The following is a 12,092-nucleotide window of genomic DNA, read 5'->3' as shown; positions in this document are numbered from 1 at the left end:
ATAATTCCCTCGGCAAATCAAACCATGTGATCATCAGTCACATGATCAATTTCAAGAATATTTGTGTATTCAATTATTAATCAAGGAGTTCAAGCAACTTTAAGCTGACACCAGTATACAAACAAAGATGCAAGGAGATAGTAAACTGGTTATTCCATTAGAATCAAATCCTTCGATATTCACTGATTTGTCGTACAACCTCGGACTTTCTCCGTTATTACAGTTCCATGATGTTTATTCATTAGTTGATCAAGATTTACTTGCATTCTTGCCGCAACCAATATATGGAATTATATTGTTATTCCCTTTGACTCGACAATATGAAGAGTACCATAAGAATGAAGATTCCAAGCGAGACTTAGAGTTGAGTGATAAAGTTACCTGGTTTAAACAGACCATTGGCAATGGATGTGGACTATACGCCCTTCTCCACATACTTGCAAACTTGCCATCTGATTTAATAATTGAGAATCTGAAATTGGCCGAGTTTTTGAAACAGGTCCAGGGCAAATCCATACAGGACACCAGTAAGCTTGTAGAAGGGTTGGAAAGCTTTATCAAACTTGATGAGAATTTCGGATCAAAGGGTCAGACCGAAGCGCCTGAAGCTACAGCAAGCATTGATTTGCATTTCATTACTTACATCAAGGGTAAAAATGGTCATTTATATGAATTAGATGGTAGACGTAAAGGTCCAATTGATTTGGGAACTACTACTGGAAATAACATAATCCAGGAACAAGCTTTAGTAGATAAGATCCAATTCTATATTGATAATGCTGATGAAGCCAACAAACATAATTTCGCAATTATGGCTATTGGTCCAACAAGTGATTAATCTACAATCTATATAGTGAATACTTAAATCATGTTGTCCGATTTACTCTATTATTGTGAGATTTGGCCTCTTCAGCTTTAGCCCCCCCTCCTAGACACTCAAGTACAATTGGGCAAGACTCGAATCAACTTATGAATAGTTGTGTAGTACTCATACCAGGGTCTTGCCCTTGTGTACCAGAGTCATACAAAAAGGTTATTCCTCAAATGCAATATGCATATGATGCGCATTGGGAAATGCATAGTGATTCATAATTTCATAGTTCATACTTAATATCTTTGAAAAGCTACAGTTAGTATTCGACATCAGTCTGTTAATGTCTAAATTTGTCCCTTGATATCAACTTTCTTAAAATTAGATTTTTGCATCATTGCCACAACTAAATGCTTACATTTATGACATTCAAGTTGGCCATTATCATCACTGGCAGTGACATAATCTTTCAATCCAATCAGCTCTAAAAACTCAAAACACTCGGTATAGTTTGAGAATCCTAAACAATCAGTCAATACCTTCACGGGGTAATTCCTAAATGATTGAGTTATGATAGACATAGACTTTACTCTGAATTTCTGATATAAATGTTTTTTCAACACTGCTAACGCTAATTTGATATCTTGCTCTTGTTCAAATTGATTTAGTGAATCAAAGAATCGTAAGTAGTTTCCCGTGGTGATGTATACTTGACATTGAAACAATGTTTGTATAAATTTGAATAAAGTCATTTCCCGATCTGTAGTTCGAAAATCACTAAATTGTTGCAATATGCCCATTTTAATTCGAAATATTTCACTGACATTGAATGTAATCATCATATAAACCACTTGATACATAAGGAATTCCACTTCCAAACGGAAAAATCTTTTAGTAAATGCTGAATTATTCTTTCTAGTCAAGTGATAAAGATATTTCAATTGTGATTGACATTGATTGAATTGTCCTAAATCATCATTTTCTAACGAGATTTTTGCATTTGTTTCATAAACAACTATGGTGAAATCATTCTTGATATTCTGAACCATTAAGTCTTGTCTAATAGATCGGAATTGATCAAGGGCATATGAATAATTCTTTGTTTGTAAATATTTCTCCTGGACAAATTTCAAACTCTTTTGTAATACTTGTTGATTACGAACTCTATTGGGATCGGGTTCCGAAGTTAATCGAAGATAACTTTTTTCTAAATCAGTACATCTACCAATTACTGAACCAGCCTTAGAAATAGGTGTAGATACGCTGGGTGTACTACTATTGTTATCATTAAATCTTTCCATCCTTTGACGTTTTCTTTCATTTGAATCAAAGTCTCCTAAAGTGTTAACAGAAGGAGATTTGGATAACGAGTCATTAGATTCTTTTTTGATTGGCTTGGAGCTTGTTTTTGACTTTTTCTTCTGCTCTGGTTTTTGATGCTCTTTTGCTTTCTTTTCTTTAGCTTTTTCTTTATTCTGCTCTTGCTCTCGTTGTCGCCTAATACTCTCTAACTCCAAAGTAATATGCTCTCCATCCAAAATAGGCAACTTCTGCTTGCTCCAATCATTGGTCCAGATTAAATTATCATCCACTGCAGTTTCAATCAAACTTTGTAATTGACGGTTAAACAACACTTTGTCACGTTCAGACAATGTGCTTGACCTATTAAAACAAACTGTAACATATTGCAGTAATGCTGGTGGCCAATCTTGATTAGTATTATCATTGGTATTAGTTGGTGCTTCATCCCATGAACTAGGAGTATCCAGATTACTATTTCCTGTACTGTTATATGAATTACCAGTGTGCATGTTGGCTGCAGATGGGGTTGTCCCGTTAGCATGGGAATGAGAACGTTTCTCTCGTCTTCTTTTCAAACTTGTTGGTTGAACTTCGTTGTATACTTCGCTCATGACGATGATTATTATGTCAGTCTATAAGTTTCACTTACGGATGGGATATATGGTGTGGTTGGGTGATGATGGCTCTGTTACTTTCTAGTAAGGTTTGACAAATTCTTTTTTTTTTTTTGCCCTGGTTGAAATCAGATCTACAACAAAAAAGGGTTAAGGTACTGATAAGAATTTGGTAGGTATAAGCCACGATACCCGAAACGAACATAGACAAGGAATAACGTTGTTAATTCTATTAACTTGTTAAAGAAAAGTCGATAAGTACTACCGTTTGTTATACAATAGTCATTGTCTAAATTATTCTTGGTAGTTTTCTTAACAAGTTTGTATAAAGTTTGCAAAATATACTAACTCCTTGTGAAAAGATTAACTTTTCTTTGAAGTTAAAAAAAAACAGTCGATTACCAACATTTTATCCTTATTATACATACTTAACCGGAATTTAAGTAGAAACCAGCTTGTTCTAGGCTCTAATTTATTAGATTAGTTAACTTTCCAATTTACAACCAAATCCCCCGTATTGGTGAATCACGTGATCACATTAGGTGATTTTTTCTGGTCTCAACCAAATTTAAGCTTTTCTACTTTGGGGGAAGTACGTGTGTACCTGATTCTGTACTACAGTATCTGTGATACATCTTACCTTGTTAAATACTATAGTTTTGCATTATATTGCCTGTGCTATTTACTGCTTAGATCATTCAAAAAAAATTATCATTCCCCACAACTTTCACACCTAAAACCTTTCTCCGTACTAACCTTCCCAGGTATGAGATCTTCAATATTTAGCGGTGGTAGCAATAACACAACCACAGGAAGCTCCTCCAAAGTGTCATCGCCTAGGAAATCATACCACTTGACACCAACAACATCACAAGCATCGACTAGTAAACGATATCGATCTTCAAGTCCATATATAAATAACCCCAAACCCAGAACCCCAACAACCTCGTCCTTGTTAACCAATGGCAAACACAAACCTAGCTGGAATTTAGACGATTTAATCGCTAGCTATCAAGACTCAGGGGCATTACCGCCTATACTATCACCTACATTACCTAATGAAGAAACAGCTGAAACACCTGAAGATTCAGGGATACATAAGAGTTTCAGCACATCTAATCTCGTTAAGAATGAACCTAAGCTTTCCCTTGATTTCGATCTGGATGACGACAAACCTTTGAATAAACTAGTTGTTCCTGATGAAGAAGATAAAGTTCCCCGATTACTTTCACCTACATTACCGTCAATTTTCGATACACCGACATCAACTCCAAAACCAAGTTCCAGCTCCACCTTTACCAACAAACGAACAAGTACCAGCACAATCAAATGGATAAATAAAATGAATGATCCCAACAAACCCAAGTTTTTACTACGAATTGTGTTTGATAACAAAACAAAGTTTAAACGTTCAATGACTAGAACAGTCAGTCCGGTTAAGTTGGCAGCTAGTCCGAAGTTGAATAAAGCCGTGGCAAGTCCTATGAATAAAGTCCTGACCACTCCCGTCAGATTAAACGGATTAGGGATCCTGACGGATAGGAGGAAAGAAGAGGATCATGAATTGAATGTTAAGTTTAAACGCGAAGACAGAAAGGAAGAAGTAAAGAAGAGCGAGGAAAAGCGAAAGAAGGAAGAGGCAAGATACAAGCGAACAGAGCGTGAAATTAACCTTGAAAAATCTGTTAAGGAACTAGAAAGTCAATTACAGAATAAGCAAAAAGAACTCGTTGATTTGCAAGCTAAACTTCAAGAAAAGTCACAAGCCGTTCAACAGCAAGTTCATGCACAACCAGGCACTGATGAGCAACGTAAACGAGATCAGTTAAAACAGCTAACTCAAGATGTGATAATGCGAGAACAATCTCAACCAATAGAAGAAAGAATACGACTTCGATCTCCAGAACAAACGCATTCATTTTCAAAATCACAGCGAGATGAAATTAAAGACTCATTACAATCCAAGAAGAACCATTGGTTAAACTTGAGTAAATCTACCAAATCTAAAGCTGACTCGTGCAAGAATGAATTTTTGTCAATCATAATTAACATCGATTCTATCTTGCTTAAAATTGTCTCGTTTGATTTCGATGAACGTTCAAAAATCGTATCGGAAGTATTACCAAGTGAAAGGTCATGGAAATTACTCGATCAAGAGATAAACGGCTTAATTTCCAGAATTGAAAAGTATTCCAAATTAGTCAAGGAGAAGATTATATTTGAGTTTCTAAAAATCCTCGTCTGCATACTATTCCAAGCCAGAGCAATTATACTCAAACGAATAAACTCAATATTAACCAATGTAATTGATTCCTACATCAAGAAAAATGACGATAGACTAAACACAAAAATCATTGAATTGCAACAACTAGCATTATCAAATAACACCCTTATTCTAGAACATTTTATGAATTCACGCCCAAGTTTTATAAATACAAGCATACCCTTAAGATTCCCATCAACCTGGTTTAATAAATCCCTAAGTTTGGAAATTCCACAGCGGGATTATAATTTAAAGAATTTTGATAATAATATTAAACCAACCAATCAAGTGTATTATTTGCCTTTTGGGGTATATACTAATATGAATGAATTCACGGCATTTTTGTTTAATATTATGAATGAATTCATTGATATTTACAACAAGTATAATTCAAGCAATTCTATCAATTATAAGTTACAATGTGGATTATCTTAATAGTATACAGATTTACAAATTAATATATACTGAGGGGGAGCATCTAATGCTGCACTCTGACGTCATTATCATTATCAAGTTTCTGAGCAAGACTAGTTAAATATCTAAATAAAAGTCAAATACCATGCTAGCTTGAGCTCATATACTTCTCTTTATATATCCAACTGTTACCAATTGTCGTGATTCCAAAAATCTCACTTAATCTTAACCAAGCAGCAGCCTTACATAGATCTTTCTTATGATATTTTGTCTTATTACACCAGATATCTCCCAATTGAGTCATAGAATCAATATTCCCCATACTTCCAGCTTTACTTAAACATGCAATTCCCACCAATTCATCCCTATGGTCTAACCCCCACCCATTGATCAAGAAATTACCCAATTCATGATATGCCACCGAAGCAATGTCTAGTTTGTTTTTACATATGTGGATAATCTTTGTTATTTGAGCTTTGGAAAGGGATTTGAATATGGGGTATAACATGATTGGGTCATTGCCGTTCAAATGCTCATCCTTGTTCATGGTGACTTGTAGATTCTTCATAATGAGTCGGATTAATTCCTCGGCAGATAACGAATTTAGTTTCTCCAGGATTAACGCTGAATTGGATGAGTTTATATGGGGGAAATTCATGAGTAGACATTTACATAACCACTTTATAGCATGATGGTCATTCTGTCTAACACCTTGGCCTAAATGCAATGCCATGGAATATAAATACATTGCCTTGGTATCGAAAAACGGTTCATTGGCGGCAATTTGTAATTGATATGATGCTTCACGGTGTTTACCAATTTTCCTTAATTCTTGGGCAAGACTTATTCTCGCCTCTGCTGTAAGTGATTCATTTTTATATGGAAGTACAAATGACGAGGCTGAGCCATCAGAATTAATTCGTCTAGGTTCAGGCATTCCCGTAAATGTAGATTGGGAAGAACCGGAAGACGGAGATCTAACCGGACTCTCTTCTGACGCAAATGAGTCGAATGATTCTTCTTGAACCAGATTTATTGCACTTGGAGTGCTTGAATTCGTATCGGTTTTATTTAAAGTAGCCATATTTGATTCGATTGTTTCTGATGATTTACTTATATTTTCAAAAACAAGATTCATAGGAACATGTCTTATATGCTGTTGAACAAATGCTTGTTGGGAAGTTCGGCGATGGGTTGGTTGTTGAAATGGTTGAAATGTGCCTATCGACAGTTTGATATTACGTGGTTGAACATTGACACCTTTAATCAGTAAATTACTCTTTGTGTTTTGCGCTAATTGTAGTCGATCCAATAACCTTCCCGTCGAAGTTATAGAACAATCATCGGGCTCGAAATCTAGTTCGTCTTCACCTTCGCTTAATTCTAACCGATCTAGTAATCTACCATTGGTACTGACAGATTCGAACGAATATATACTCTCACGATCGAAATCATTGGGGATGCTATTGGTGGATAATGGACGAGCAGACGGTCTTTGCCCCTTGCGTAGCGAGCCTGATCGAACCAACTGTTTTTCAAGTGTGTGCAAAGGTGAAACCTCCTCAGCATGAAATTGAGTGGATGTTTGATTCATGATAACAGTCTCTAAACGTAAGTGTTATTAAAATAAAAGCTGAATATTTCTGCTGTGATAACTTGTTTCGTCTAATATATTAGGGAATAACGGATAACTTCAGGAGGTGGGGGAGCGGAGGGGCAAGGAAGAAAGAAAATGTCAGAGGTAACTAATCCACAGTATGAGTTCCTAAAAATAGCCTGAATCTTTTTTTTTTTTTTGCGATTAACCCACGATTATAGGGGTTACACTGTATCGCCAGTGTGACAATCTAGTGCAACACGGCTAACAAAGGTAGTAGATCCTAGTTACTCCAGCTGTATAACCTACAAAAAAGCGATGTAGAGAGTAGCAGAAAAGAAACAAACTGCAGTATTCTGTAATCATTGGTAAACAGAAGATAAATGTGAAGTGAATGCACGTGAAGCGAAAGTTAAAAATTGCCAACAAACTTTGGATCCCAGTATAGAATGTTTATCAGTTTAAAGTAACATATCTCTGATTTATCTTGTACAAGATCAGGAATATGCAATACAGTCAGAGATAAGATTTTGATCACCGCAACTGGTTGAAAGTTTCATTACTATGTTACGTGAGATACAATGTTTGTTTTCCAAACAATGGAATACCAATTAGCGGAATTTGAACAATAAAATAGTATTGTTGTAAAAGTCGCGTTAATGCTTCTCGGATTTTGTGTAGTTTCAACTTGAACTACTAACTGCCAAGAAGTCCACAGTATAAGACTGTAGCAACAACTAGATAAAGATCTCAAAACCATCTAGAACTTCTTAAATTTGAAGGTATCGTCACATCACACAATACGTAAACAGTTTATCCATCTACATAAACCTTCTAACTTTTGAGGCAGGCATGAATTTAACTTTAGAAAAACCTCGGTGATCTAGTGTATCTAGTTTATCTTGATGTTGCAATTGTTAATACTATTAATAAATCTTATTAAAATGGATAGTTTCTGATTTCAAGAAGAGAACGAGAAGAAGAAGAAGAACATCAACGACCGAATATCGTTTACACCAAGTGTGAGTATACCTCCGGGAAATTTGATCAATCATTAAGTAGCCAATGCTTCTTATATATAACTTACAGTTCATTTATAATGTCCTTCAAGAATAAAAGGTCTCTGTTTAGTTTGTTTTCAGGGGCGGTTGTAAATCGGAATATTTATAGTGGCTACTTTACATCAAGTCACATGATTCAATCAGCCCCAGGAAATTTAAATTCAGCTCCTCAAAGATGGATGGCATCAAAAATATTTTACGGCACTAGAATTGTAGGCACACAAACTTACAGGCAGTTTTTCTTCACTACTCTTCTACTCCTGATTAGATCGACCAAAACTAACTAATGCACGAAGTAAGAAAAAACGGTTGTCCAACCAGGGCTGCTGAAGTCGATCCTTCCACTTTGTCAAACTATCAGAGCTTCTCGGTCACAAATACAACCTTACATTTCGATATCTTATTTGACAAGGAAATTGTTACTGGTACCGTTGCTTATGACTTGAACAACTTGAAATCTACTGATGTGCTTGAATTAGATACTTCTTACCTTGAAGTTGAAAAAGTGTCAGTCAATAAACAAGACGGGACATATACCTTACACGAGCGTTCTGGTCCATTGGGTTCGAAATTGTCCATTCCAATTCCAACCAACGGTCCTTTAAATGTTACAATTCAGTTTAAAACTACTGATAAATGTACAGCATTGCAATTTTTAGACAAGGAAACAACTGATGGAAAGAAAGAGCCATACTTGTTTTGTCAGTGTCAAGCTATTCATGCTAGAAGTTTGTTCCCATGCTTCGATACTCCTGCTGTTAAATCCACTTACGCATTATCTGCAACCTCCCCACTTCCTACTTTGATGTCAGGAAGACCTGTATCAGCCAAAGACAATTTATACACTTTCACCCAACCAGTTCCTATTCCTTCATATTTAATTTCTATTGCTTCTGGAGATTTAACTAGTGCTCCTATTGGACCTAGATCCGATGTTTACTCTGAACCATGCAATATCAAACAATGTCAATGGGAGTTTGAACATGATATGGAAAATTTCATTCAAATTGCTGAAAATTTAATCTTTGAATATGAATGGTTGAGATTTGATTCATTGATTCTTCCAGCTAGTTTCCCCTACGGTGGTATGGAAATCCCAAATCTTTGTCAATTAACTCCAACTTTGATCTGTAAAGACAGATCTCAGGTCAGTGTTGTTGCCCACGAATTAGCACATTCATGGTCTGGTAATTTAGTTACCAATTGCTCCTGGGAGCATTTCTGGTTGAATGAAGGATGGACTGTTTATTTGGAACGTAGGATTCTCGAAGGAATTGCCATTGCTAAAGCTAGAGAAAAGGGATATCCTAACCCTGAGAAATATGGTGAATCAATCAGGCAATTTAATGCCATTATTGGTTGGACTGATTTAGAAAATGATCTTAAATCAATGGGTGATAATGTCGACAAATATTCTACATTAGTACAAGATTTAAAGGGTGGTGAAGATCCAGATGATGCCTTTTCTACTGTTCCTTATGAAAAAGGGTTTAATTTATTATTCCATATTGAACAAAAAGTCGGTGGTAAGAAGGTGTTTGATGCTTTTATCCCTTACTATTTTAAAACCTTCAGATATAAATCTTTGGATACTTATCAGTTCAGGGAAGTTTTGTACAACTACTTCAGCGACAAAACCAAGGAATTGGACAGCATTGATTGGAAGGCTTGGTTATATGCACCAGGCATGCCACCAATTGATCCAAAGTTCGATACTACAATTGCTGATAAATGTTATGACTTGGCCAAGAAATGGTATAGCTTCACCCAGAAGAATGAATTGCCAACTTCTGAATTTTCCGAACAAGATATTGAATCATTTGACGCTAACCAATCTGTGGTATTTTTAGATGCATTAATCTCATACACAAAAATTGAAGGTTTCCACTGGAAGAACTATAAAGACTTATTAAGCATCATGGAATCTAAATATACTTCTTATAGTAAAACTTTAAATGCCGAAGTGTTATTCAAATGGTTTTATTTGCAAGTTAGCGGAGAAGTTGAGACATTCAAGGTTAAACTAGGTGAATGGTTAGGTACAATTGGTCGTATGAAATATGTCAGACCAGGTTTTATGTTGTTAAACCAAGTTGATCGAGAATTAGCTGTGAAATACTTCAAGCAATTTGAACTGAGATACCATCCAATCTGTAGGGCTATGGTTAAAAAGGATTTAGGTTTATAGGTTCATAATGCGACATTTGCAACAATCTGTGGAAGCCGCAACAAATAATTTCTTTTTTTCTTATTTATTAATTTTTGTATTTTTATTTTTATTTTTATTTTTTTTTTTGGTCTGTGCGTGCGTGCGTGCTCTCGATCTGGAAACACGTCAATCTTTTCCCTTGGGCGGATACAAACCACTAAAACCACACCGGACACAGCCCAATAATATTTTCACAAAACCTTAACCAATCCCTATAAATAGCAACGAGACTTCAACTACCCTTAGCTATACTTACACCATACTAATACATCATGTCCCAGTTTTTAAACTTAGCAGTATGTATATGATAACTGCCTTTGATAACAATCGACACATATACTAACATTTCGTAGTCATTTGGCAATGTCGGCTCAAGATTCAACTTAGACAGAATCAGAAGTGACTTCAGTTCCGTTGGTACCTCCATCTCCAAGCTTAGACCACCACAAGAGTTTTTCGACTTCAGAAGACTTTCCAAACCAGCCAACTTTGGTGAAATCCAAAACAGAGTTGGATTCAACTTGGGTTATTTCTCAGCCAACTATATCGCCATTGTCTTAATATTGAGTGTCTACGCCCTTATCACCAATGTATTATTATTATTTGTTACTTGTTTCGTCGTTGGTGGTGTTTATGGAATTAATCGTTTACAAGGTCAAGATTTAAGCACCCCATTTGGTAAATATAACACTTCCCAATTATACACTGGACTATTAATCGTAGCTATTCCTTTGGGGTTCTTGGCTAGTCCTATTTCTACTATGATGTGGTTGATTGGGTCCAGTGCTGTTTGTGTTGGTTCTCATGCTGCTTTAATGGAGAAGCCTATCGAAACTGTATTTGAAGAAGAAGTATAATACAAAACCAATGATGTATCGAGCACTAGTGCAGAAAGCAATCATTACAAGTAACCAATTCCACCTTCTTAAATATTAATAGTATAATTTTAGTATAATCGTTTACACTTTATCCAAAATTTGAAGGATTACCTTGTAATGTAACAGTATATATTAAGATGCTATAAAGAAAATCGTATTAACCCATTATTTTTATACAGATAGAAGGGATCCATCATTGAATAAACATTATATGGAATTCGGACCAATTCTGATTGTAAAAGTAAATAGATAACCCAAATAGCTTAGATACCCAACTTAGTTCTTCTCCAGTGTCTTCTCTTGGCGTTGTATCTGATGGTGTTACCAGTTCTTAATCTGACCCATTGAGGTAATGGTCTGTTTTGCTTTTGAGCCTTGGCTAACTTTTGCTTAGTTCTGAAAGATTTTTGAGACTATTAAAATGTTAGTATTGATGTTCGTTCTATGTGGACATTTTGATTTAGTCATGATTTGGTTCTATACCATGTTATTCTTATTAACCATTTCGTGGTCTACTTTCCTTGTATGTATTATTCACAGGTTTCCAAATTGAAAATTCTTTCTTTCCAATCAATCGTAGATTACATTAATAGGTATGTTCTCTTCTGCTTTTGTATCAACGGTATTACTCTCGATAACTCTATCATACATGATCTATCCACTCATATTGGTATGATACATACAGGCATTGTTGCTAATGTAAATGAACTCTAGTAAAAAGAACTTCAAAGAGTATGAAAATATTTTACTGTAGTTTTTTTCTTCCTCTTCCTCACTCAGTCAAAGGGAAAAAAAGCACTTTGGAAGATTTTTTACATGTTGGTGCGACTTGTTTACATATTACACCTAACATGTAAAACGGTTGGAAAAAATGTACGTTGTGACTGCTTTTCGTTCATTGTGCACACGGCAGATTTGAAAAATTTCCCTTGTCTATGGTGCG

The 12,092-nt window shown here is 35.5% G+C and overlaps 7 protein-coding genes across 7 annotated transcripts; 4 read left to right on the top strand and 3 right to left on the bottom strand. All coding sequences in view use genetic code 12, as the record gives it.

Moving 5' to 3' along the window:
* Positions 1–109: 109 nt before the first annotated feature.
* On the top strand, positions 110–2,080 carry SPAPADRAFT_62754 (ubiquitin-specific protease; the record flags this gene model as incomplete). Its single annotated transcript, XM_007376824.1, has 1 exon — positions 110–2,080. A coding segment is annotated over one exon (550 nt), but the record flags the coding sequence as incomplete, so codon positions are not given.
* SPAPADRAFT_142098 (uncharacterized protein) lies at positions 1,159–2,622 on the bottom strand (the record flags this gene model as incomplete). The annotated part of the gene is made up of 2 exons (XM_007376823.1): positions 1,159–2,237; positions 2,316–2,622. The coding sequence occupies 2 exons, from the start codon at positions 2,620–2,622 to the stop codon at positions 1,159–1,161; spliced, it is 1,386 nt and encodes a 461-aa protein (XP_007376885.1).
* Positions 2,623–4,579: 1,957 nt separating this feature from the next.
* Positions 4,580–6,850, top strand: SPAPADRAFT_156191 (uncharacterized protein; the record flags this gene model as incomplete). Its single annotated transcript, XM_007376821.1, has 1 exon — positions 4,580–6,850. One exon carries the CDS (start codon positions 4,580–4,582, stop codon positions 5,423–5,425), a length of 846 nt encoding a protein of 281 aa, XP_007376883.1.
* On the bottom strand, positions 4,916–6,013 carry SPAPADRAFT_62753 (uncharacterized protein; the record flags this gene model as incomplete). The annotated part of the gene is made up of 1 exon (XM_007376822.1): positions 4,916–6,013. The coding sequence occupies one exon, from the start codon at positions 5,949–5,951 to the stop codon at positions 5,553–5,555; it is 399 nt and encodes a 132-aa protein (XP_007376884.1).
* A 1,420-nt stretch (positions 6,851–8,270) lies between the features above and the next one.
* SPAPADRAFT_62752 (uncharacterized protein) lies at positions 8,271–10,308 on the top strand (the record flags this gene model as incomplete). Its single annotated transcript, XM_007376820.1, has 1 exon — positions 8,271–10,308. One exon carries the CDS (start codon positions 8,868–8,870, stop codon positions 10,248–10,250), a length of 1,383 nt encoding a protein of 460 aa, XP_007376882.1.
* Positions 10,309–10,436: 128 nt separating this feature from the next.
* Positions 10,437–11,861, top strand: SPAPADRAFT_62743 (uncharacterized protein; the record flags this gene model as incomplete). Its single annotated transcript, XM_007376818.1, has 3 exons — positions 10,437–10,567; positions 10,625–11,562; positions 11,833–11,861. 2 exons carry the CDS (start codon positions 10,544–10,546, stop codon positions 11,126–11,128), a joined length of 528 nt encoding a protein of 175 aa, XP_007376880.1.
* On the bottom strand, positions 11,266–11,861 carry SPAPADRAFT_62737 (60S ribosomal protein eL39; the record flags this gene model as incomplete). Its single annotated transcript, XM_007376819.1, has 2 exons — positions 11,266–11,562; positions 11,833–11,861. The coding sequence occupies 2 exons, from the start codon at positions 11,836–11,838 to the stop codon at positions 11,413–11,415; spliced, it is 156 nt and encodes a 51-aa protein (XP_007376881.1).
* Positions 11,862–12,092: the final 231 nt, after the last annotated feature.

This window comes from Spathaspora passalidarum, assembly GCF_000223485.1.
Source record: "Spathaspora passalidarum NRRL Y-27907 unplaced genomic scaffold SPAPAscaffold_6, whole genome shotgun sequence".
Classification (NCBI taxonomy): domain Eukaryota; kingdom Fungi; phylum Ascomycota; class Pichiomycetes; order Serinales; family Debaryomycetaceae; genus Spathaspora; species Spathaspora passalidarum.
The sequence above is the reverse complement of the archived record's forward strand: the minus strand, read 5'-3'. Positions and strand labels throughout refer to the sequence as shown.